The following is a 27,152-nucleotide window of genomic DNA, read 5'->3' on the forward strand; positions in this document are numbered from 1 at the left end:
TATGATAATTCGATGGCAACAAAGAGTTAAAAGCGAAATAAGATGGACCAAATGCAGGATAAATACATACGAAGGAGTACATAGTTATCTACGATTTAATTGTGAATAATGATAATGAATTATTGTGAAAAAAAAAATAACGGTTACAGCACTGTAAGAAATAAGATTTGAAAAAAAATGTATCTGAAGAAAACGGGATTGAAATGTTTTAACAAGTACTCAAGTATCGCTACTTTCAATCTCATCAAAAAAATAACCTCGTTTAATCTAATTTACATAGTATCATTACTGTCTACATATAAACACAAAAGGTATTTCTCATATTTTGTTATAAGAAACATTTTCTTTAATCTGTTTTTTTTTTCTCAAAAGCTATCTGATATTTTACTGTTCTTAAATAGAAGCTACGTCCTTTCACAACATCAATTGCTAAATAGATTTATTTTCCAATTGCAGTTTGAATTCCACTTTACAAGCAGATCAACTGGTTCAAAGCTTTTTTTCAGTAAAAGGTTGTTAGTCATAGTGAGAAGTTAAGTACATTGAAATAATAATAATGCTAACCATCCCAATCTATTGAATGCATCATGATACCTAATCACCTAATATGGTATAGGCACTCGTTTGACTTGGTTATAAACACTTAACACTGTTTTATTGGTCTAACATAAAGTTATTATAGATTTGTGATTTGTTTCAACAGCTCTCCCAAAATTTATCATGTAAAAAATAAATGTCATATTCCTATTAAGAGAAACAAAATAACAATCATAGAAATAATGTTAAGAACAAATGACTTATAAAAAGTAGTGTTGTCAAATCGTACACTTTTGCCTAACCGGTTACTCGTATAATCGTTCGACCGATTAACCGGTTAACCGGTAGTTTAAGTTAATGTTTGATTGATTGATTGTTGGTTGCTTAACGTCCAGTGACAAATATTTCATGCCTATTCAGGACGAAGTTAATGTTTGAAGGCCTTATCTAAAGTACCCTACACATCGATGTAAGAAGATGTGGTATGAGTGTCAATGTGACTACATTCCATCCAAGTCATACATTTACGTTTTTATAATACGATGAATGGAAGTTTGGCCTTTGGTTTTATAATGCTTGTCTGTGAAGATTCCTGTCGAAGTTTGACTTTTAATAATCAAATACACGGTATCAATTATGGCGTTTGTACTAACTTCAAATTGAAAAATAAAGAAAACGTCTTGATCTTGAAATTGATTAATCCTGATTCATTGATTACATCATAGATGTAATACATCTATCATCATAGATGTAATACATCTATCATCATAGATGTAATACATCTATGATTACATTCACGTTGGTTTGCTTTTTACAGTTTTTGATTTAGTATTTAGTTATGACAAAGACCTGCACGACGCACATTCAGATGTAGGTCTACACAATATGAGATCAAAAGTGAAATAATGAAATAATGAAGTAAATCGTAAAATTTAATCGTATTACTGATTAAAAATTATTGTTAAAAAAACATGAAACTAATTATGTTTCCTTAAGATCTTGCCCCGAGCTGAGAGACAAATTTTAATTAATTTTATATTTTTGTATTAACAATACCAATCAGTATACTGGACAGTTGATCCGTCAAATTAATTACCACGACAACATTTTTTAAAGAAAACACAACTATTTAATGATTTCAATACACATTTATATGAAATCTATCTAAATTGAAAAAAAGTCCGGTTAACCGGTTAGCTTTTTTGGTATTCGGTATTCGATCGTTCGAACGGTTAACCGGTTAACCGGTTAACCGTTGACAACACTAATAAAAAGTCAATATAAAGGAAGTTGATAGTTGACAGAACATTTTGCTGACTGTAATAATTATAAATTATTTTCCAATAATAGAAGCAGATCAGTAATTGTTTCCGAAATTTCGTTCAAATTACTATTACTCAATAACTTTCTGTTAGAAAACTAAGCAATAAATTATAAACCAATAAACAATGTTCAAAGCTATTCATTTATAAAATGTCATAAGAATAGAATACTTTTTCCTTATATTACAGCCGTGATTATCTTATTTCAATTTCATGACGCATTCAATAAATAACTTGAGCTGGATGTTTAAAAGCATTACTTTCACTGAACTCAAGTTATGCTAACATCTATCAGGATGATCAATTTGTAGAGTTGAATTATTGAATATACATGTATATCAAAATAAGATGTTTATGATTGCCGACGAGACAAGTCTCCATAAGAGACCAAATGATATAAAATTTAACAACTTAAGGTTTTCAACAATAATAAAAACCCATACCGCATAGTCAGCTATAAAAGTCCCCAAAATGACAAATGTTAAACAATTGGAGAAAAGAAACGGCCTGATATATCTATTAAAAAATAAATGAAAGAAAAACAAATTTGGTATACAGAAACAAACAAACGACAAACACAGATTTATATGTCCTGACTTGGGACAGGCACATATGGAATATGGCGAAGTTTCAAATGTTAGCGGGCACCAAAGCTTTTCCTATCTTGAGACAGTGTAGTAAAAGCACAATATATGAACAAACTATAACAAAAATGATTTGAAAACGGCTTTACTCATCAGATCTATACAAATCAGAAACGACGTTACCGAAAATACACATGTGGAAGGGTAATGTACATCCTTACAATAAAAAGACACTAATTATAGATCTCAGAGTATTCACAGTTGCTGGTAGCAAATTAAATGCTGTTTGCAATAAATTTTAAAAATCATGTATCTAAGACTAAAATATCAAGCAGTAAATATCCGACATTACATGTATTGAGTGTGCTTCATTAAAAAATCAGAAAACTACATTAACTTGTGTTATGCACAAATATAAACATCGTTTATTTAGCAACTGGTATTATGAAAGGACAAAAACATTTGATGAAGGCATAGCAATCAAGACAAAAAAAAACCGTTGAAGAAAAGACTAAAACAATTACCCCATTGCAGTATTAGCAGCAAAATAAAATCCAGAGTTGATATCAAGTCTTTTATAAAGTTCATAAACAAATCTGTTCTGAGATTTGTAGGCACGGATAATACTAGCTCCATTAATAGTTTCACTGAAAAAATTAAATATAAGTGACCTAGTCACTGCCTCTATCCTCTTCAATTGGCGGGACGTTGGCAGATAAAATCGCTGCAAAACATAATGATTTTTTAAAAACTATATTTACAATATAATTATCATCTAAAAAAAATATTGTTTTAAGATATTAAACATTTTTAAAAGAAACGAAAAAGGTTTTTCTTTCTTTTCGTTTAAAATATAAAATTGGTTAAGTGTGGACGAATTTTTAGATATTCTTTTTGTCACTTCTACTAACTGTTACTATCGTGGCAGCATTCGTAAATAAAAGACTTTGAATCCAAGTTAGTTTTTCTTTGCTACAAACTATAGTCGCCGTCACGTAAAATTGGCACCATGTTTTTGTAAAAATTTTCTTAAATATCGACCGCGTTTACTAAAGATCATGTTTTTCAATTAACGGAAGAAACATCCTGTCCGAATATTCACTATTGTCCTACCTTTTATTGTGTTTGCACTGTATAATCCTGACCTTCAAATAATCTAAGATTCTTTTGTATGGTGGAATCCGACATTGTTATTACCGGAAGTGTTGCCGTGGAGTTCCACGTGCTCTCCATTTTCTTGTGTCTCTCGGAGCTTTTCGTCAACTTTACGAAAAAAGCGCGGGAAATTGTATCACCAATGACAATGATACTACCGGAGAGTAACAAATGTTATGGAATAGGGGATCCTCATAGAAACTAAGATGGCGGTTTTACATTGTAAATAATCTTGAAAAATGTGAAGGTCAGGATTATACAGTGCAAACACAATAAAAAGTAGGAAAGTAGTGGATATTTGGACAGGAGTTTACTTCCGCTTCCATCTTGAGTAAACGCGGTCGATATTTAAGAAAATATTGACATAAAACATGGTGCCAATTTTACTTGACGGCGACTATAAAAGTTGTTTTGTTTTGATTTATACAATTTATAAGAGAGAGAAGAAACTAAGAAGGTATTGAACTATCGATACATTGAGATAAACAGGGACTCATTAACAAAATACTGATAGGCAAATTAGTAAGAAGGTATGTAACTGGAAATTATAACTATAAAAACTCATCAGTGACATCAGCCTTCAAATTTGGTGCACTGAAGCGTGTTTCGTCTATATACGACTTATTTAAGAATATTCCGAAAAGTAGAAGAATTCAAGAAATCTCCTTAATAATGGTTTTATAAGAGTGGGTCACTATTCCAATTAATTTGTCTTTTTAATTAACTTATTGTTCAGTAGTTGCTTCATTGTGGTTTTAGGTCATGGCCCTAGTTTGGCTTTGACTAAAAGAGAGACGAAAGATACTAGATAGAAAGTCAAACTCATAGATTGAAAATAAACTGACAAAGTCATGGCTAATGATAAAAAGACAAACAGACAAATAATAGTACAGAAGACACAACATAGAAAACTAAAAACTTAGCAACATGAACCCCACCAAAAACTGAGGGTGGTCTCAGGTGCTCCGGAAGGGTCTTCTGTTTTTGCTTGTCTTTTTGTTTTGTTTTTTTCAAACGATTCGCGACTTTCCGTTTTAAATTTTCCTAGCATTTCGGTATTTTTGCTAATTTATTTTTTAAGTAGTCAATAAACAAATATAAAATAGTTGGTTATCCGATATGAACACAGCAATCAATATATAAACCTGCTTTACTCCTAAGACAGATAAGAAACAAAGTCATGAAAAATTACATAAGGTGAAAATAATTCAAAAAATAAATAATACAAATATAAATGTTTGATTAAATCTCCCGATCTCCAGAAAAAGGGCAACACTATACGATCATTGAAAACTGTTTTACTTACGATAAGAATGATGAACAACACCGAAACAGGAACTACGGCGATAAAGGTGAGCGGTGTTTGGATGACGATCACAATTACAATAGACACTAATGAGTTCAGCTTTCCAATAAAGAAGTCGGAATATCGCCGAAATCTTTCGTCGATAACATCAATATCGCTAGAAAATCTATTTATGATTCTACCGACAGGTGTCGTGTCGAAAAATGACATTGGACAGTGCATTATGGAGAGTAACATTTTTTGGTGTAATTTAGATGATGCATTTGCAAATCCGGTAAAGAGAAAAATTCCATAAAGGAACAAAGTCAAACCTACAAAAAAAAGATATTAAGGTAGATGGGGTGTCTAAATTATAATCCATAGAATTTTTTAATAGTTTGCCAAAATGTAGTTTATATCATGCTTTTTAAAAATAAATGGGTCACGGGGCTTATTTTCATGCTACAGGAAGTTCATAATTGACAGATTTTGTGTAGATTATGCATAGAATCCAAATGTTCTGCCATAAAACGAAAACTGTATCATAGAATTTTGAGATGAAATATGAGAAGATAGCTGTAATAGCATGCTTTTAGATAAGAAAAAGAAAAAAAAAGGTCACCGGACTCGTTTTGTTGCTACTTAATGAAATAGAGAAATTCCTAACACATTCTATTGTAAAAATATCTTTATCTGAATTATCTGCCCTTATATTGGAGGTGCCCCCCCTTATGTGGCAAAGTTTGAAAAATTTGAATCAAATTAAAGTTTCTGTGTTTTTGTAAAATACAACCATAAATATGATAAAACATGTCATTTTCTATATTGAAATGAAAATTCTTACACATGAATTACCTACTACTCTCAAAATTTGCACATTCTATCAAAGATTTAGACCAATGTTTTCTGGTATTTCAAAATCCAAGATGGAGGAAGACACCCTATCTACCTTAAGGTATGTTTATGAAAAAACATTATAATATAAAGTAATTTGTCGATAAAGCCATCTACTCTTTGTGTCTTGCAGAAATTGTACAACATTTCAAGGTATTTGTTCTATTTGCAACAGTTATTATATAATAATTATATTATGTAAAAAATATCTTAAACTACATAAAGTTAATATTTTCTAATGGAATACCAGGTCCTTCAATTGATAACTTTTTCTTTTCGTTTTCATAAGTATTGATTGCTAAAACATTTATGAAGTTGATAATCAAAAAGCGAAATTTTGCCAAAAAAATATGTATTTATATAAGGACAGAAGAACACTATATTTCACTTCAAGTATTTTTAGAGCACCTTTCGGTATTGCCTAAGCCCTTTAAACTCATGTATGTTTATAACCTTTTGGTTACATTTCAAACATGTGATTACGTGATTTACGCACGCCATTTTTATAAATTGCAGCCAACTTTTACTTTCCTTTGAAAACAAAATTCCTTCCCTAACTTCACTGTAATAATCTTAAATACAACAGATATATATTTTAAACTAAGCTTTCAGAAGCTTACCTTGCAAACATCCAAATAAGCCGTAAGTTCCTAGATAATAAAGCTGTTTGTTATGGTATTCATCAGTCTGCATTAATGTCTCGTTCTTTAAATAGGAATCACTTGTCCAGTATGTAATCCAAAAAGTGGAATATACTTGTAAAGCTCGTGATGTAAAAAGCAAGAAAAATGCAGGCCCTATCGTCGTCATACCCATAGCTTTGATAAATGTAACAAAAACACTAATTTTTACCTGAAAAAGAATTGAAGTATGTATCATGTGATAAGTAAATAGGTTGGTTTTTCAACATTGGAAGTAGAAAAAAAAAACCAAAATTAAAAATAACAGTTTACATTGATGATATAAATCCCACCACGGACAGGACATTTTTATCAGTACGATCGATTGTACAATTATTAGTAAGCAGATAAACCTACGTAGGAAAATACCCAAAAAAAATCTTTGTAAGTCATTTTTTCTCTATAAATGTTGCAACCTTAGTTTATGTTCGACTATATTGATGAAACACTGAAACATGATAACAAAATAAAAGATAAATTGTACCTACAGGGTTTGGTTAAATTTTCTTATGAAATTATGATTACGTTTGTGCTTTAAACAATTTATATGAATAATTGTGCTGTCAAAAATATTCAGAACACGATTTTCTGACGAGATTCATCAACTTTTTTTATCTGTAAGAACAACTTGGTTGCTGCTCACCGATCCAACTTGAGATTCTTCGTCCTGAATTAATTTTCCCTGGTCTCCTAATATATGAGCTGAATGGTGCAAGCTCGATGAAAGGGACTTGCTTCTTTCCAAAGTTAAGGACCGTCTTCTACTGTAAGAAATTCAACTTTCAGAATCATATATCTCGTTTTATCGTTTGATTTTGATTTTTATCATATCGTAGGAAAACAGGATTATGAATAGAGTAACTAATCTTTTCTCAAGACAATTAACGATAAGTAAGGAATTTTTTTATCTCTATCTGCGTTTATGTTCGAACCAGGTTTAATAACATTTTGTAAACTGTAAAATGATCCGAAAAGAACGTTAAATTTGCATTAATTGCATTATCATTGAACAACGCGAAATAACTGCAAAGTAATAACTTTGTGATATATATATATATATATATATATACTTTTAGCGAAGCAATTCTGATGCCTATATTTTGTGATATGACCGATTGGTCCGTAAATTGCCGCTTAATATAAAAATAAGACGGTTTGGTATGATTGTCAATGAAACAACTCCACACCCGAGACCAAATGACATAGAACATAAAAACTATAGGTCAACGTATGGCCTTCAACAGTGTGCACTATCGACATCGCATAAGTCCTTAATTGTCATGAATTTATTGTCAAATTATACTAAACTGAAAGGTTTATTCCAAAGCAGTCAAGATAGTTCCGATGTAAATACCGATCCTGACGCTGTAAAACTGTCGTAATAGCTTAGATGATTCCAATGATTTGTTGTCTGATTTGATGGAAAATGATGTCATTGTTGATACTCTAATGTACTTTTATTTGATATAGAGTGATGAGCATTAGGGTAAGTGTATGTTTGCTAAACACTAGTTGTTTAATTAACAAAATAGAAAAATATTTACTAGTAGAAAATTTCGCTTTCTAATACAAACTATACTTGAACCTATCCTACCATGTTGGTTTTTTTTTTGCCTTGATTTAACCCGAACATTCAGGATTCAGGTCAACCAAAAATATAAACGCCACACGAAAATAGACAAATTCATTGACGAACCACCCTCATCTATTAAATCACGAAGATGTTAACATTCAAATAAACACAATGAAGGTAACTAAATTGACAACAATAAAACCTTAATTCTAAATATACGGGTTGTATGTGCACTGTGCTGGTTAATGTTGTTCTGGACAGGTAAATCGTAGTTTTAGATCCGGTTTTGCAAATTATTCAATTGAATATTATAATTATATTACGTAGCACAAACCAGTTTTACTCTAGAAGCTCGTGATACAATACATGAATTTAATATAAAGGGTTGTAATAAAATAGACAACAAAGTGTTATCGATTATATATTAATTCATATCTTACATGCTGGATCTCCGCTGTTTTATTTCTCTGAAATGTCTTTCCTCCTCGTCAGATGTTATCACATCAGATCCACTTTCCAGTCTGTCAAACAATTCATTATTCATCTGAATGACTGTTTTTTGATAAAAAAGAGAATTTACAAAGATGTCAATTCAAAACATGAAACGACGAAAATCAGACATGATCAGATAAAAAATTTATTTGACATCATTGTACATTCTAGTTGCATAATTGAAGTTCTTAAAATAAGTTTTTCTTTCAGAATCAAACTTTGAATATTATGATCTTTCAAGAGTATTTTGGGTAAAATGCATTTGATTCTTCTTAGCGAACATACAGGTGAAATTCTGACAGATGTTATATGACCTTAAACTCATTTTAAAGTTTATTAACGTTTTCCAATTATGTTTTGCTATATTGCAGGAGTAAAAATATTTTTTCTATATTAAATATTTTATAAATGTACAATGTAAAAGTACCAGTGTATGATCAAAGAGTCTGCAGCCCATACAACATGACAAATTTAAATGCTGAACTATATCAACTAACAAAACGAACAAAAACAACTGACATATTAATAACTTGGTACAGAAAATTTAGAAGAAAATTGTGGGTTAATGTAGAGGATGTGGTATGAGTGTCATTCAGACAACTTTCCCCACAAGTCACAACGAAGTTACAAATCATAGATCAAAGTTCGGCCTTCAACAAGTAGCATTGGCTCGCACCGAACAGCAAGCTGTAAAGAGTCCTTAAATAACTAGTGATCCGTTATAGTGTTATAATCGCGTGCTCAACACAAACAGACATAATTGGTTAACGTGACAATACTTGCATGAATCGAGCAGAAAAACTTGTGTATAAAAGCACCACAGACAACACGATTAAGTAAAAAATGCAAACAATTATAAAAATTAACCTGACAAATTCGCCAACAAAGAAAACGGTAAATCATGACAATCATAATAGTTAGAAGCGATGGTGCTAGCACAAAAGCCCTTTGTAAGACTAAAAGCATAAATACCTATTATTAACTAACTCACTTTGTTCGTCGTCGTCATCATCATATTGCTCTTCATAGACCAGATGTTGTTTAAGGAAGTGAGCAAATGGACCGTTATGAGCAACAAGTTCATCAAATGTTCCTTCCTCAGATATCTGGCCATTATCCATAACTACAATTCTATCTACGTGAGGTAGTAGGTGAACTGCATGCGTTACTAATATTCTAGTCTACAGAATATTAAAATTAACTTTGGTTTAATGCCAAGGAAAATAACAAAAAATTACCTCAGAAAACAAAGGGTTGACATGATTTTCAGTTTGAAATTGTCTCAGAGAATTGTCTTTGTTGGCAGCTATAGCATTATTTTGTCATTTTAATAACTACAGATAATTTTGTTATTATGAAGCCATTTTTAGTATTCATTCCTCTTTACATTGTTTATATCTTATTATGAAATTCGTCTTGGTAAGTAACTTCGCTTATCACGATCAACACAACGTACACGAGAACAGAAACTGCTTACCTGCCAGGGTACCTGATCACGAATTAACCCTCGACCATCAGTTATGATAAGAAAGGTCAGACAAGATTGGCTAAATTCGTTCTTTTCGACTAACAATAGTTAATTAGGTAACATTTCAAAAAAATAAAACGGTTATAGCAAATGTTAAAGGGGCACTAGCTGTCAAATTCATGGTCATCGATTTGACTCAAATTCTCATATTTGATTTATAACAATGTAAAACATTTATCAAAACTATCAAAAGTCTAAAATAAACAGTTTACAGAGCATAGGGTAGATAATATATAGGTTCGTTTCGTGTGTATTTTAGTCCAGACGCCATCTAATTACCTATCGATTTGACCTCAGATGACACTTTAAGCGATGTAAACATAAATAAAGATGTGAATAGATAAAACCAACACGTGCAATTGGATTTTTATAGGTCTGTTTGATTTTATTTTATAGATTAAAAATAGATGTTTCTCATTGTTTTTAACCGTATAAGAATGATTTTATGTGCATCGAATTAGTAATCAAATGATTAACCGTAGTTTCACTTTCATTGTTGACATTCTTTTTCTTTAAATAACCAGTACACGTACAATGCATGCGTTGTCAATCTCTAGCTAGGGGTTAAATTGAAGTTCACATGAATACGGATTTAAAGAGGTCGACTCATTCACTTGCAAGTGAATAACTAATTATCAATGTTTCTTAGCGTAATTTGACAAAATTGAACCTTTTTGACTGCAAAAAGCGAATTGTTATTTCACTATTTCACTTTCATTATTGATTGAACAGAAAAAAAATCAAACTTTAGATTTTTTACATATCTCGTAGCTAGTCCCCCTTTAAAGACGAAATTGTAAAATATTTACTTTTCGATTTTGTCTTAATTTCACGAACCAGAATAATAATGTATTGTTCCTTCATTATTTGCAAACTATATATGAACAAGAATGTGTCCCCAGTACACGAATTCCCCATCCGCACTATCATTTTCTATGTTCAGTGGACCGTGAAATGGAGGTGGTTCTCTAATTTGGCATTTAAATTAGAAAGATCTTATCTTAGGCAGCATGTGTACTAAGTTTCAAGTTGACTGGACTTCTTCTTTATCAAACACTACCTCGACCAACAAGTTTAACCTGAAACTGGACAAACGGACGGACGAACAGACGGACGAACGAACGGACGGACGGACGGACGCATAGATCAGAAAACATAATGCAAATAAATGGGACATTAAAATGGTTGAGACATTTTCCTAAAACATTTAGCACATGATACATACTTTAGATTTGAAGCATTTACTGATCATCTACTAGAGTATCTCATTAATTTTGTTTCACAACAATTTTTATTGTGGACAATAAGTAAACCACAGAATGCATCCTTTCTTGTATAATTTAAGGTCATGTTTAATTCTAACCTTATTCTTCAAAAGCCCGTTTGTTCCTATTACATTGTGGAACAAATCTTTACCAACATGTGCGTCGACGGCACTCAAAGGGTCATCCAACAAATATATATCAGCATCTGCATAAACTGCTCTAGCTACATTCACTCTCTGTTTTTGTCCGCCACTTAAATTTATACCCTATATTTTAAAACACAGACATAACTTTTTTTTTGACAAGATGGATGTCATCTATTTTCCGGCGTTTTCGTCAATTGTTCAAAATGTTTAAGGAGGCTCGCTACTCTGTTTCAAAATAACGAGCTTTTAAAAAGATTAGTATGTATTGATAGTATACAAATAAAGAAACGAAAAAAGCAAAAAAAAAATTATGGGCCAGTTCGCTCGTTTTCGAGATATAAGCCATTCAAAAAATGGCTGGAAATCATTCTCTCCAGACTTTTCATATATTTAAAATTCTTACATTTTCATTTATGGAAAAATTGTGCAAACAAGTTTTTTTTTTTTTTTTTAATTTTAAGTATATATTCTTATGACACTTTAACAGTTAAATTTCACTTGTTTGACAGCTTTATAAGTTTGACCCTAAAGTGAAATAAATGAATAGAAAATGTACCTTTTCTTATTCTTTTACATAACAAAGTTTATATAAACATGTTATGGATGTAAGATATTCATTCGGTTTATATTCACAACTTGTATAGACTCTATGATATTCAAAGTATAACATTCGTATGTCTTATCTTTTTCTTCGTTTATTGTTTCGCATCGTTTTGTTTTTAGGGTTTTTTTAGTGCCGTTACACCAGTGTGGTTATTTTTCTTTTCTTTTCCCCTTTTCACTGATGTTTCTGTTAAGAGCTGTTCAACAATATACATGATTTATGTGTACCAAGTATTTACTAAAATAAAAACAGTTCATTCGTTTCATATAAATAAACAAAGTACAAGAAAAACTAAATTATTAAATTTACCCTTTCTCCAATTTCTGTCAGGTCACCTGAAGGTAGACTTTTTAAGTCTGGTTTTAAGCAGCAACAATCGATGATCATGTTATACCTTTTCTCATCGTATTGTTTCCCAAACAATATATTTTCTTTTATTGTCATGTTTTGTATCCATGCTTCCTGTGTTATGTAGGCCATAGATCCCTGAAACAAGGGTATACAGTTATGTAATGATGAATAAACGGAGATGTAAATTGAGACAACACAGATTTTATACCGCCAATGACACAAACGGTCACTCATACAGATTAGCAAAATAGCAAAATACTAATTTTGATATTTGTGCCTTTTCTTAATTGAAATAATTTGTTGACGGTGCCAGAAACTATTGATAAATTGCACTTTATTCCGATTATGATTATAGTGTGTAGTATACGTAAACGTCATTACCTTGCTTAGCTATGTCCATTGTTTGCGTTACGAACCATCATCTATGGGATAACGTGACAGTATGCTGGCTCTTTGTGCGGGGTCGTTTCTTGGCTCTGATCCAAATCTTAACAAGTGTATTTTATGTTCCTTCAATTTTTAAATACCCGGTGATGTTTAAGGATAGATGCCCCTCAAAATGTGTCTTATTGTTTTAAAATGGATTGAGCATGATTGAGACGCATTGTCGAAAAAATCATAGGATAAAGAAAAATGTGTAATGAACTAACTAATTATTGAATGTTATATTATAATCTTTACCTTAACTTGTACTTTTCCTTTTGCATTTTCCATTTCTCCTAGTATACTTGATAAAAGTGACGATTTTCCAGATCCAACCAATCCGACAACAGCTATTAATTTCTTTTCTTCAAATTGAGCATTGATCCTAATATTAAAAAATGTATTTTTAAATAGAAGAGGGACGAAATCGAAAATAAACTGACAACGCCATGGCTAAAAATGAAAAGGACAAACGGACAAACAATAGTACACATGTCACAACATAGAAAACTAAAGAATAAACAACACGAACTCCACCAAAAACTAGGGGTGATCTCAGGCGCTCCGGAAGGGTAAGCAGATCCTGCTCCACATGTTGCACCCGTCGTGTAACTTATGAGATAACAAATCCGGTAAATAGTCGTATTCGGTAGGTCACATTCATGAAAGGGAAGGTGATTATATAGACTTCTTGACGAAACGCTTTGTTTTTTTGCTTCGACATAATTCTTTTTGAGATTGAAAGAAAAAGACGAACATCAATTATTATTTCTTTGTCTCCAATTTGGGTAAGTTTACATATACATTATGAATATTTATCTTTCCAAACAATTTTATTCGTTTACTTCAGTATATAGAGTTTATCTTAAGTTTTTTTACCGTTTCAAATACTTAAGGTCATTAAATAATTACAGTAACATTTGAAACTGCTCTATTTAGTACATGATAATTCATTGTGTATTTCATTCGAGTTAACAAACAGTTTTAATATTGTTCATATTTCTTTATTTCATACCTACAAATTCTTGAACGCCATTGCTCTTTGGAATATTTATCCTTTGTTTACTCTTTCATAGTTCATTTTTCATAAACTACTTTCGTAGCCTTAGCGTAATACGCATGAATGAAATCTACTTCTACTGGTTATTGATGTGTAAACTAGACTACTGACTCACAAACTTATAAGAACACTTTAATAATCTATAGGAAAAAAAATATATTTTGATCATATCGTATGGCAGTCGATGAACTGAACAACATAAATAACCTACCCTTTCAATGTATTTTGATCGCTTCTTTTGTCCCATTTGAAGAAACCTTTTTTCATGTAAACAGCACAATCTGAAAAAAGATAAAATAATGTGTCTTTCTAACAATATTTTTAAATTAGGTTGTTACTTTCTGAGGTGGTTATCCTTAAATTGCAGGGGTTTTGTTTGCAATTAGACTCCTAGAACATGCACTACGGGCAAAGTATAATTTCTTTATCCTGGTTTGAAGTTGTCGATATGTGTCACTTTAATATGTGTTATTTGAGCGGGTTTATAACATTGCCACATAATCGGGAAGTTTGACTAGCATAAAACCAGGTTTAACTCATCATTTCTTTCTTAAAATGTCCTGTACCAAGTCAGTAGTCTGGCAGTTATTATTAAATAATCCGTATCTATGTTTATTGACGTCTGTTTTTGATGCAATTCAGTATTTTGTTGTTAAATTGTATCCTCTTACAGTTAATGTATTACTCTCGGTTAAATTAATTAATTCGAAGTACTACTGTTGCCTCCACTTATCACTTATAGCACAATAGAGGAAATTTTAACATTATTTCAATAGGTATTTTTCCATTATTTTATTACCAAGTAAACTTTTTCCGAAAATTTCATTTTTTCTATTCATTTGGTATCTTACAAACAGTTTCGATTATTAGTTAATAGAACAAAAAAGATACAAAATTCAACAGTTACGTTCCAGTTAAGTGCAATCATTAACAAAGGCATTCGTTATCAAATAATTTTCAGCGATTTGACTCAAATTCTCATATTTGATTTTTAACATACTGAATCGTATATCCAAATTACAAACATGTCTAAAATAAACAATTTACAATGCATGGATTTGATAATATGTATCGGTATTGTTTGTTTTTTCAGTCTAGGTGCCATCTAATTAACCACCGAGACTACCTCCGTATCCTGCTGGCGGTCATATAACACGATATAAACATACATATAAATAAATAGTTGGCACGTGCAATTGGAATATTCAAGGTTTTTTCAATGTCTAATATTAGGTTGAAAATATGTTTAATCGTCGTTTTTTATCTGTATAACAATGCTTTTTGTGGATCGAATATGTCAACAAAATGGTTCATCCTTGTTTCATTTTCAATGTTGACATTCTTTTCCTTTTTCAAATCCCATCTACAGCTATGGGATTTAATTTAAGTTCACATGCATACGGATTCAATGAGGTTTAACTATTGACCTTCAAGTCAATAATACATCAGCGATGTTTATGAGCTGCTTTTCTAGTTTGAAAAAAACACCAATAAAAATCAAGTATGTAATTTTCGACATTTTGTATGTATATTGTAACAAAAATATGAAGCTATTTCAACTGCGTAACACGTCGAAATATATATCCTATTTATAAACGTAATATGCATACCTAATTCTGACTCCTGTTGGACATTACTAGCGTCTACTTCTTCAGATAACAAGAAAGATTGTATTCTCCCAAGGGAAACAACTGTCTAAAATTATACAAACTATTTAAGAATAAAACTGACGAAGTGAAAAGGGTAATAATGTTCATCAGACTATGAGGTAAAAAAATGTAAAAAACATGAAGTTTAAAGGGCAACGTTCTTTAGACTATAAAGTTGTGATAGGTCAATAAAAACATTATAAAAACAAAGAATGTTAAGAGGTTATTTGGTATATGAGTAATATGCTATTATGGTGAATGTTTAGTGTAGAATACCAATCAACTACCATGAAAACAGAATTTGGGAGTGTCCATGATGATTGCAAAATGAGTTTTTGCAATTTCATTTCAAATGTTGTTTACCGAATGCGAAACAAAGAATATATCGTAATGGTGTCTTTGTTTCAAAATACTTCAATTCTGCAAAAAAAAAAGTTAAGGCCTTTTAATCTAAAAGATACACCATAGTTCTATATAAAACATTGTTGTCAAATATTGTTTTCTTTTCTCATACTCTCTTTGTATTTATTGTTTTAGTTGTAATTTTCCATGGGTGAGAGCATAAATTCTGTTTAAGTTGTTTTTGTTGAATATACACTGTTTGGTATCGAATTCTTCTGTTGTCGGTCGTTTTCTTTTTTATAAATATATCAAGTAGATAAAAAGTAAGTTGGCAACAAGCACAGTGTCAAAAAAATGTTAAATTATTCCAAATGATGCTGTCTAATATCACCTACGTAAATAAGTATTTGGTTTGGGTTCTTTTTTGTTATTTTATCTCATTTGGTGTTTAGACTGTACTTGTCATTGGCCGAGATCCTAATTTCGAGTTTGCTCTAGATATGATTTCTTTTGTCACATTTGCTTTGTTCAGTTTCATACTTTTCTGTTGGTTGGTTATAGTTCTGTGTTATACAGATAGATAAAAATAAAAGTAAATTATATAAGTAAATGTTAGAGTATTCAGATAATATGCTCACCTGAACGACTCCACCAATAACAAATGGCATCAGTGTCAATTGACCCCTAACTACATTGACAACCGAAAGAGCTAGAAATGCTCGCTGAGCATCGTAGGGATGAGTTGCAATAAAACTGTATATTAACACCATGAAAAAGTTCATCTAAAATAGTATAGGAAAACTTCTAATTAATCACCAAAACAAATTTATATTGCTCACACTGTATAATCAACAATTCAATTTCACGATATATTTGTGTATACTACTCGGTACTTTTATCTTTTATTTTTATTTTCATTTGTAAATATTTCATACTGAAAATAATCTTGTTAATTTGAAAATCAAAGAATAAAATAAGTAGTGTTGTATACTGTATATTGAATTAATCAGAGATTGTGCTTAATGAATCAACACTTTATCAATTCTAACGACTAGGATAAAGGGCGGGGGGGAAATTTTGGAAAATAAGGGTAAATTGAATAGGGACAGACGTTTTGCCTAAAAATCTTCAAAGGTTTGTTGCATGAGTTCTTAACATTTGGAGAGCATCGGATTTAACGGTTTCATTCTGACCGCACGTTTGTGAATTCATACATCCCTCTCACTCAAACGATCGCTGTGCTTTGGTAATCATTATATTACCTGGCAGGAGAAGACAACGGGTTTATCATATTTCTATAACACGTCAACTATTGTGGTGCATTTGTAGTTATAAATCATTGGTTGATGTCAGTTCTAAGGCATGAAATGATTTGTTTAGACTCGTGTCAATTTCAAACTTGACATGGAGTATAAACGTATCAATTTTGGTGAAATCTTTATGTTTCTTTGTTTCGTTTACTTGTTATTTCTTAGTTTTTTACTGTCATTTCATTTCAATAATAAGTTTAAAAAACAAAATCAAAGACTTATTGATATGGATAATCCATGACCATACAAGTTAAGCAAAAATGTAATCTTAAATAAACTAATCAATCCGTTTAAAAAAAACTACATATAAAAGGTTATCATTTCAAAACTGTAATAAGATCTTTAAATAATGTATTTATCGGTATAAATATTGATTTTGCTATCAGTAAATTTAAAGAGAACTTAATATTTTTGATATTTACACATTTACATTACGGTTCTCTGATCTGTCGATACCAATATTTTTCACATTCCACAAGGTCTTGTTTTTCTCTGACTGTTAGTCGTTATACTGAATCCATTAGATGCTGGGTGTGTACTGATTGATATCTTAGTCTTATACACATGATTTTATATTTGTTCCTAATGATTTTGAACTTGCTTTCAGTAACTGTGAGAACTCTCATTGGTTCCTCGTAGAGAATTTTTTCATTGGTAATCATATTACTTCTACTTTTTTACATATGGAACAGGTATAAAATATATATACATATACATCAACAAAAGTCAGGTGATTTGTAACATAACATAGAAAAATGATAAATTCAAAGTTACCAAGAATGGGGTAATGTTATTATTAACACCTTCCCCGGCTGCAACTTTAATCAGCTTGATGATAATTTCTATTTCTTTTGTCCTAATAGATGATACTTTCTCAGTATAAAATACTTCCCAAGCATACATTTTGATAATCTGCAATTTATAGAAAATGATTAGAAAGCCATGATATGTGTATGTATATGTTTAATAAAATGTTAATATAATAAAAAGAACATACGATTTTTAAGTGTTAAATAATAATGTAGATGTATCGTGAAAACTCGCTTATCCCAATTGTTGCTTATTTCCATTTGCAGCAATTTCAAGGAACGAAATTCATAAGTAACAGTAAAGAAACGCAAACTGTGTGGTTTCTTACCATAATACATCACTATTACATCTAAAAAAAGTGGTTCTATATCAAATGCATAATAAAAAAGTCCAGAAAATTTCACCATAAAACAGGAAAAGTTATTAACAATTTCCCCTTTGTCGTTATTATTATCCTCAGACACTCAATAACTGATGTTTATGGTTTGACCCAAATTTCTCATTCTGTCTATTCGTCCGTCCGCAATGAAAATGCGCTAATTCCGGTGTTCTGAAATCAAACAGTCGTCACCTTTTCAGAGAATGAAAGGACATAACAAAATGAAACTATTTTTTGGTTTTATGAATGTCGCTGCGAGGTTTCAGTGTGGTAAATTTAATAGAACCAAAATTGCATTTCCTGAACGAAGATTTATTTTTATGTTCGAAGCTCTCTTTTTTGTAGTCCTCGTCTTAGCAACTTATTCGTCTCAAGCATATATACCATGAAGTTCATTCCTGAAACAAGTAGCATGCGCACTGAAATAGCTATCCTTCATTTATATTACTTTGGAAATGTCTAGTACTAGTATCAACAAGACGAAATATTTTCTTTTCTATCAGATTCCTCTCTTGTGTATCTTTATTTCATATAAGAGGACAACGAACCAATGGTGACTATTGAATATTCCTACTGATTAATTTTTTAAAGGAATTATGAATACCTTTGTTTAGACAATACAATCGGTCTGGAAAAGTGGCAAGGTCTAAAGTAACCACATAACCATAAGGATCATATTTCTCCCTCTTATCTCTATAGTCTTAAGAACTAGAGTATGGCGTTCATTATCACTGAACTAGTATATATATTTGTTTACGGCCAGCTGAAGGGTGCGGGAATTTCTCTCTGCATTGAAGACCTGTTGGTGACTTTCTGCTGTTGTCTTCTCTATGATCGGGTTGTTGTCTCTTTGACACATTCCCCATTTCCATTCTCAATTTTAGAATTGTTTTCAATATCAAGGTCGGACGTAATAGATATGTTAAAAATTGCTTAAGCAGATCTGAATATTCAACGAAAACATTACATATACTTTTAAAAGTATAATTATTTTATTTTTTTAGGGGTGGGCAACAGCATCCTGTTACACTATTAAACAAAACTATGCATGGACAATAATTTATCACACAACTGTGTGTATTGACATACTTTTATCCCCTTCACTATCTCGTCAAATAGCTTAACTCTTCTGCCTTTTAGTGCCAAGATATCTCCGAAGTAATTCTGTCGGATTTTTCCAAATAAAACATTTGTCACTGCTGCAGTAATAATTGCAATCACACATCCAAATAATGATATCCCTAATGGTTCCCATAGTTCATAAATGCCTATTGCCACTATGAACAAGATTGACATTAAAGATTGTGAAAATGCAAATGAATCTTGAATTCGCTGACAATCCACTGACACCAGGCTAAGAATTTCTCCGGTGGTAAAGTCTTTTTTAGAACTGTTACTTGACTTTAAGCACTAAAAAACAATGTCAAATTTTCAAAATGGATACATAGATAAATATTTTTGGTATCAGTTTGAATAATTTCAAAATCTCGGCACTCGTGTCCAGTAATCCTGTCTTATCAATTGTTGCATAGCGTAACCGTAGTGTGCTGACAAGAAACGCACACTATGTGTGTTTTTTACAAAAGTATGTGTTTGTCTATTTTGGTTTTATCAGTACTGTACTCAAATAGTTACGCCAACAACAAAATATGGTACGGATATAAGGTACCGTATCGGACCTTTGTTAAAATAAGTAACACAAATGAAATAAATATTCGTTACAAAAGTATTTGTTTGTAAATTAATACTATTTACATTACCAAGCAATTATACAATAATATCTGAAAAGTCATCTATATCTAGATCTGTAAATAATATGTATATGTAATTGATAATGGTAGTTTACATTTTTTTTCTATTCTTTTTTAAGTTGGCAACTATATATATAAAAGGGTGACAACTCAGCTTAGTAATCAATCCATTATTTTTTAATTTGCAACGTTTTTATAGGCAATAATGATTATGAAACTATCGAAGTACTAATCGTCAAAATAAATTTCAAATCATGTTTTCTTTGCGCTATAATAGTTAATGTATGCAGCCTTCCAAAATCATGACAAACAATGATCACTGTTTTTCAATTTTAAGAACATTCCCCTTTCTTTCTGGCAAGCTATAATACAAAATATCATTTTCGTCGGGAAATGCATGTACCAAGTCAGGAATATAACAATTGTTTCCATTCGTTCAGTTGGTCGATAAAGTCTAACGTTAGATTTTGTAAGTGTTTATGGACTTCCCCTTTTTGAAAAAATCTTGGAGTTCGGGATTTTTATTAATATTTTCTTTTTCTCCTATAAATTTATTCGTGTCATTCACTGGTAATAGTTTATTCTTGTTTTCAAAGTTGTTCTCATATACAATGTTCTATTGATAATTGCTAACCTTGTGATAAATAATTCCGATAAGTGACGTCTTTACTTTCAAAGCCAAGCGCAACATCATTTGTTCAGAATGTTGAAAACAAAAACAATTCATTTGAGATACAACATAAAACAGTACAGCAAGTAGAACACTTTTCAATGTTCTTCTTTCTTCCACGTTTTCAACTTGATGTATTATTTCCCTAAACATTAAAAACAGATATTTCTCGTTAAATCAGCTTTCATCGCGTTGATTTTACTAAATTCAAAGTTTGGTTAAAATGGTTTCGGAAACATCAATTAATGCTACTTATAAAAATGTTTATTCTTACATGAGAAACATGAGAAACACGACTGATGCTACATGTAAAACAGTTGGACCTGATTTACCTCCCCCTCCCGGACCAGCTAAGATTACCCCCGCCTTTTGGTTGTGTATGTTGGGTTTCGTTTACTGGGTTCTTTTTTGTATTTTGATCATGTTTAGTCTTTTGCAATGACATTGTTTGAATGTTTATTTGGTATTTTTCACCTCTATTTTACAAAAATGCACCCCTTACATTATGCAATAAAGCTTAAAGTCAATTATTTGTAATGAAGAATGTAAAGAACAAGAAAACAACTATACTTATACATTGTATGCGCGAAAACAGCAATATTAAACGGTACAATTAAATGCACCACATGAACATTTCGATCAATAACGCGATACTCGAAGCAATACTAATGAAACGAAATGTCAACAGCAGAAAAATTGACTATACATCACTTTTCTACTGTTTTAATCGAGTACAAATTGTTAATCGTTGTAGATGATACTCGTGTGTGTACACAATTATAAGCTAGGTATATTTGATGATATTTTACTGTTTATTTAATTTCATCACTTTCCAAGTCTTAATCTCATTAGAATAAAAACAAAAGCGCAAAGTAATTGATACAATATTTCTTTTTAACATAACTTAAAATGTTTTTTTGTAATGTGTTCAAACATAGACATAGGTTTTTGTTGACCAAAATAATATAAAAACATAATGACCCACAGACACTTATCTCATGTAAAATATTGGTTACATTTTTCACAGACAAGTGCCTATGCATTTGTCATTTCAATGCAATTTCCTTATATGACAGCACTGAATAAAAAGTGCAAAATATATTACTAACTAATGAAGAACGTTTTTTTTCCTTCAAAACATGAATATAACTATTGCCATTTATTAACAATTGATTTCTTAGTGGGGAGCTGTACTGGAATGAGGGCAATTGTTGTTAGTTGTACATACCTTAGAATGATAGGATTGAGCAGTGTAGCTCCACAACCTAATAAATACAACAAAGATGACCGTAACCATTCGAACCCGTACAACTTTATTAGACAACTAGTAAGTGATGGGACTGCAGCTTTCTTTAGATGGTCATCATCGTTTGATATATTTTCATGAAGTAAAGAAGTCTCTTCGTCAGATGGTTCTTTACCTTTGTACTCTTTGAGATATGATACATTATGTTGAAAATTCCTTGGAAAAAAAAATTAGTTATTATATTAATTTATCTTTATGGAAATGTCCAACATTTTTTATCTTTATCGAGCCAAAAAACATTGGTTTAAAACAAAAAAAAAATATATACAAACTCTTTAAGATATAATAAATGATGCTAAAAATCCCTTGAAAAACAGGAAAATATCAGTATTCTATTAAGTTGTCTTAATGAATATGTCCAACACTCAGGGGTCGAAATTAGCGCTGGTCCGGTGGTCCAGGACCAGTAGAAGGTGCGTCGGACCAGTAGATTTTGTCAGCTGGTGGTCCGGCGGACCAGTAGAAATTTGTCGATTAAAATCACTGATTGCATCACAATCTCCGTTTGTTTACAAAACAATTTACCTGTGAAATCAATTACACGGTACTGGGGATATTACAATTGATCAAGTTAATTAATATCTCGGGTGAGCGTCCTTCACAACAATATAAAATGTGGAAATTTTTGGAATGAGTTAAACCGCCGGACAAAAAAATTAAAATAAGTGAAAATCAAAAGGAAGATCGAAATAAAGTATATGAAATTGACAAAAGGAAACGCAAATACCAATAATCATGAGAAAAAGGTCGCGAATGGTTGAATTATATAGTAGATTGGATATAGCATCATTTGATCCGGTCCTGGCTATTGAAATGTGGAATATTTCTGGACAGCGCTCCAGACGACCAAGTCAGACACCCTATGGTCTTCGTGAGGATTGCGTTGACGTGGAAGACAATGTTGATACTTTTTCTGTCCTTGATCCTGATTTTGATAAAGAAAATCATTGAGATTATCTAGGCATTTATCAAAATCAGAATCAAGACTATCCCTTTGTTCCTGTCTAACTTATGTAAACGAAAGCATCAAAATAAAATTAAACATCTATCATTTATATTAGTGTTTGTCAAGTGAATGTCATTTTTGCAGGACCAGTAGAGTTTTCAGTCCACTGGTCCGGCTGGCAACACTTTATCGAAGCATCAGGGCTTAAACATTGGTTTAAAACAAAAAAGGATATTGTTGTCCAAAAAAAATCAATCATGTTGAACACACCTGTGTGCACACCTCAATTCTTCAGATTTCCAAAGCGATTGTAGACCCGTAATATTCTTTTCTGCTTTCAAATCTTGTTCTTGATTCCAAAGATTAGCCTTAGTAATTGTTTGTTTATAACATAAAATTATCATTCTATAAAAGAAATATAAAAGAATATAAATTTTGATATCAACTATTGTTGTAGATAGTTATTGAAAAAGTTAAAACGAATTTGAAATTAATCAATATATACAATGTATGTGTATGCTGGTGTATGCTGGTTAAAAAGATTCGTGTAGCATACACAATCTTAGCTCGAAATCAGTGCATCAATCTATTTCGATTTCATTAACTTTTCCAGTGATGGAAAGTTCATCCTCTTTGAAAGGATAAAAATGAATTATGTGAAAAAACATTTTTGCATTTTGTACTTTTTATGCAAATGTTGATTTTTTCCATATTTACGTTTAATAATTTATTTTCAAATTTTATTTCAGATTTTAAATTTATTCACTTGAACTTACGGTGTAAACCAACTGATGAAAAGTTTAGAAATCACTGATGCATACTGCAGTGGGCAAACATTCTGAAAAAAAACCGCATTAATATGATATATGGATTTTTTATATACTTCTTCTATAAACTACCGTCTTTGAAAAGAAAGTTACTTTTTCATGTGATAAGTGATCGAGTTAAAGAGTTTAAAGTAGATGTGTTTGCTTTTCTCAGTATTAGATACATGTGACGCATAGTCAATAAGTAACCCAAACTTTACATACAGTATTAAAACGGGTATTTGTGTCGTGTTACTGTAAGAGCGTCGTCTGTGTCTTCTTTTATTAGTATGTCATCGTAAACAAAAAAGTGGATAGATGCATTACGTTTTATAATTGATTCAGTTTTAATGCAAATGCAACGCTATAAGAAATCGCTCAAAACTAAGCAAACTACAAGTTTTCAGATGTATTTAGATAAAGCCTATTTGAAACACAAAAGTAAATAATTCGAAAACCAGTTTCTCATTCTTATGCCATAAACGGTACTTACATACTGTAACTTCCAGTATTAAACATCGCATGCATATTAAAGTCTACTAGTATTACAGTTTAAACTGTTATGTTATACTATATCCATATGAAGAAACATATACATGTATATTTTAAACGACATAGCTTCCTCGTTGGTCATGTTAACAGAAATACGTGTCACCCTAACCATTAACATTAATCTTTCCTGACGCGAAGACGACATGTACTTATAATCCTATTCCAATCAACTTTAGACTACCAAGTAGGTTTTAATAGGCGCGTAGCTACGTTTACGTCAAAACGCCCGGGCGTACACTTGAATTTTGGTTAAAAAAATATATTCTAATCTCAATAAACTAAAATTATATAAGCCTTGTAAATCTTTCTTCAATGGCTTGTATAATTGCGAATAAAAGTGACGAAATTTACTTTTCAATCAAAAGGTATCCGCGTATTATAAATTTGTTCATCTTCTGTCAAAGTCTGACTGTACTGTGAATTCTACTACTTTCCCTTTGTTTAAAGCTACTTCATACTGTTAAGATTTGCATTTTTGTCGAGCCTGCAACATTTCAGTCGCGAAAGCGAGACATAGCGATCCTAGATTCCGTTGGAGGCGTCAACATTTAGGTTCAGCATGTTGTTAAACGTTTTTTTTTTATATATATATATCAATGATCGATCATCAATAACTTTGTCAAACAATCATGATATTTTACGAAAGTTGGACATATATAATTAATTTTCTCGTATTTACTGATAAAAGAAAGTTGTTTTTGCAGTTATATAACAAGTAGATAAAGTCTAGGGTTAGTTTGTTACACATTAATTAATTTGTCAATCCTTCATCGAATTTTATGAAACTTTAGCAGAAGCTTTTTTATGATTACTGTCTTAAGCAAAATTTTATAAGAATTTTGTTTTTATTTTTCAGTTGTGGACTTATTTTTTCGCAATTAACAGACGGTCTGGTAAATTTGTAAACCTTCATTGATTGTCATATGAAACATTGGCAAAAGAAATTATCAAGAAAAAATATCTGAGGAAAATCTTTAATATTTTTAATTCCTGTAATGGACTGATAAATAGATTTTTTTGAGGGAAGTTGTCCTAGACCGGAGTGCCAGAATTCCACGGAAATCTTTACGAATTTTCATAATACACCTGAAAATCTATCAAAGTTGATTATTCCATGTCCACTAAAGAAATTTGCACATAAAAAGAGGTCTTGGTTGAGTGATTGATTTACCCCATGGCTCCTTTTAAACATATTTTAAAGTAACTGGTTTGGTCATTTTCTCTGAAACTAATAACCTTTATATCTCAAATCAACAAAATGAAGAAATTAAACACAAAAGATAAACAAATTAGACTCTAAGTATGTTTTAAATGACATAAAATAAATGGTATCTCGTTCTTGACAACTCGTTAGCTTCAGGGGGCTTCGCCCCTCGAACCAAATACCAACAGGTGCTATGACCAAGACCCGATGGGGCCCTTAGACTTCATGTCGGGGTTCGGGCGTACACTTGAAAATGGCCTAGCTACGCCACTGTATTTTACAGGGTTCGTTTTAAAATACATATAAAAGATAAGAACATACTTCGTCTAGAGGGTAGTAGCTGTTATTGTGTTGATACTCAGCAAAACTGTACAGCACAACTTGTAGACATACACAGCCGGAAATGACATAAGATATAATGCTGTTGACACAAGATGGCTGCAAAAATGAAAGAATGTTCAGAAAAAGACTAAAACTCCTATTTTCTACTTAAAAGATAAAACATTACTTTTGTCTCGTAATCAAGTTAATATTCTAATGCAATTTGTATGTAACATTTGTTTTCATTGGCTAAAAGTTGCCGTCAAATCCACAGGTGACCAGGCGTAACTAAGGAGGCACAACCATTTTGAAATGATTGAATCAACAAATGTTCGATTACTACTATATAATCCAAAACAAAACAACTCATACCTCGAATTCGCCGTTTTAAAGTTATTTTATCCGAATTTGAAGCGTACAGGTAACGTAATAACCTCCAGTTTGTAAAGTTAATATTGTATTGTTGTTGCCATATGGGATAGCTATTGGCAATCATAACACAACTTCTTTTTATGTATAAATGTAAAGAACATGATTCTTGACTAAATTTCTCTTGTTGTTGTTGTTCGTTTTTGTTGCTGACAATTTCTGTCTACTATAGTGTTTGCCAAGGTGGCAAAATGAGTAAAAATTTATTATCATTAAATGGCAATGACTTCTATAAGGAGTCGACTGACGATTTTCATCTATGTGACTTTTTGTAGATATTGTCTTGTCGACCTTTTCGCGTTTGATATTTTCCTTATAATGCTCAATCATTAGCCTAACAATATCGACACAATCCTTATTTACGTGCAATGACTCCTATTAGGAGTTGACTGATGATTTCGGCTATTTTGACTTTAAAGTTGATCTAGTGTTGATGAACATTTTTACTCAATTGTTAAAATCGTCATTTTACGGTAATAAATCCAATTTATGAGTCTTAAATTTTTAACCGGTCGGTAGGTATTTCTCATCGTTTTTAACATTTTTGCCCCGTCAGATTTTTACCAGTCAGGATCCTACTTCGTCAAAATTATCTCCCCATTAAGCTGGGGTCAAACATTCACGATTTTACTTCCGTCCTTGACAGGACCATTCCCAATTAAAATTTGTCAAAAGTCTGATCAAGATCCTGTTAATCGTGGATAGAAATTCAAACTTTAATTATTTTTTTTTTTTTTTTAATCACGACAACAATCAGATATTGTTCAGGAGGGTCGAG

At 31.3% G+C, this 27,152-nt stretch overlaps 2 protein-coding genes across 2 annotated transcripts; both read right to left on the reverse strand.

Annotated features, from left to right (window-relative positions):
- Positions 1-5,992: 5,992 nt before the first annotated feature.
- LOC139510932 (multidrug resistance-associated protein 1-like) lies at positions 5,993-15,610 on the reverse strand. Its single transcript, XM_071297484.1, has 10 exons — positions 15,510-15,610; positions 14,111-14,180; positions 13,098-13,224; positions 12,375-12,551; positions 11,414-11,581; positions 9,514-9,703; positions 8,471-8,582; positions 7,101-7,221; positions 6,398-6,629; positions 5,993-6,075 (listed from the first exon to the last, which is right to left on the reverse strand). Exons 2-10 carry the CDS (start codon positions 14,164-14,166, stop codon positions 5,993-5,995), a joined length of 1,266 nt encoding a protein of 421 aa, XP_071153585.1. The 5' UTR covers positions 14,167-14,180; positions 15,510-15,610.
- LOC139510933 (multidrug resistance-associated protein 1-like) lies at positions 15,009-23,894 on the reverse strand. Its single transcript, XM_071297485.1, has 9 exons — positions 23,839-23,894; positions 23,333-23,467; positions 22,039-22,272; positions 20,775-20,955; positions 19,479-19,799; positions 17,975-18,112; positions 16,529-16,672; positions 15,510-15,594; positions 15,009-15,034 (listed from the first exon to the last, which is right to left on the reverse strand). Exons 2-9 carry the CDS (start codon positions 23,464-23,466, stop codon positions 15,009-15,011), a joined length of 1,263 nt encoding a protein of 420 aa, XP_071153586.1. The 5' UTR covers position 23,467; positions 23,839-23,894.
- Between the last annotated feature and the right edge of the window lie 3,258 nt (positions 23,895-27,152).

This window comes from Mytilus edulis, chromosome 2, assembly GCF_963676685.1.
Source record: "Mytilus edulis chromosome 2, xbMytEdul2.2, whole genome shotgun sequence".
Lineage (NCBI taxonomy): Eukaryota > Metazoa > Mollusca > Bivalvia > Mytilida > Mytilidae > Mytilus > Mytilus edulis.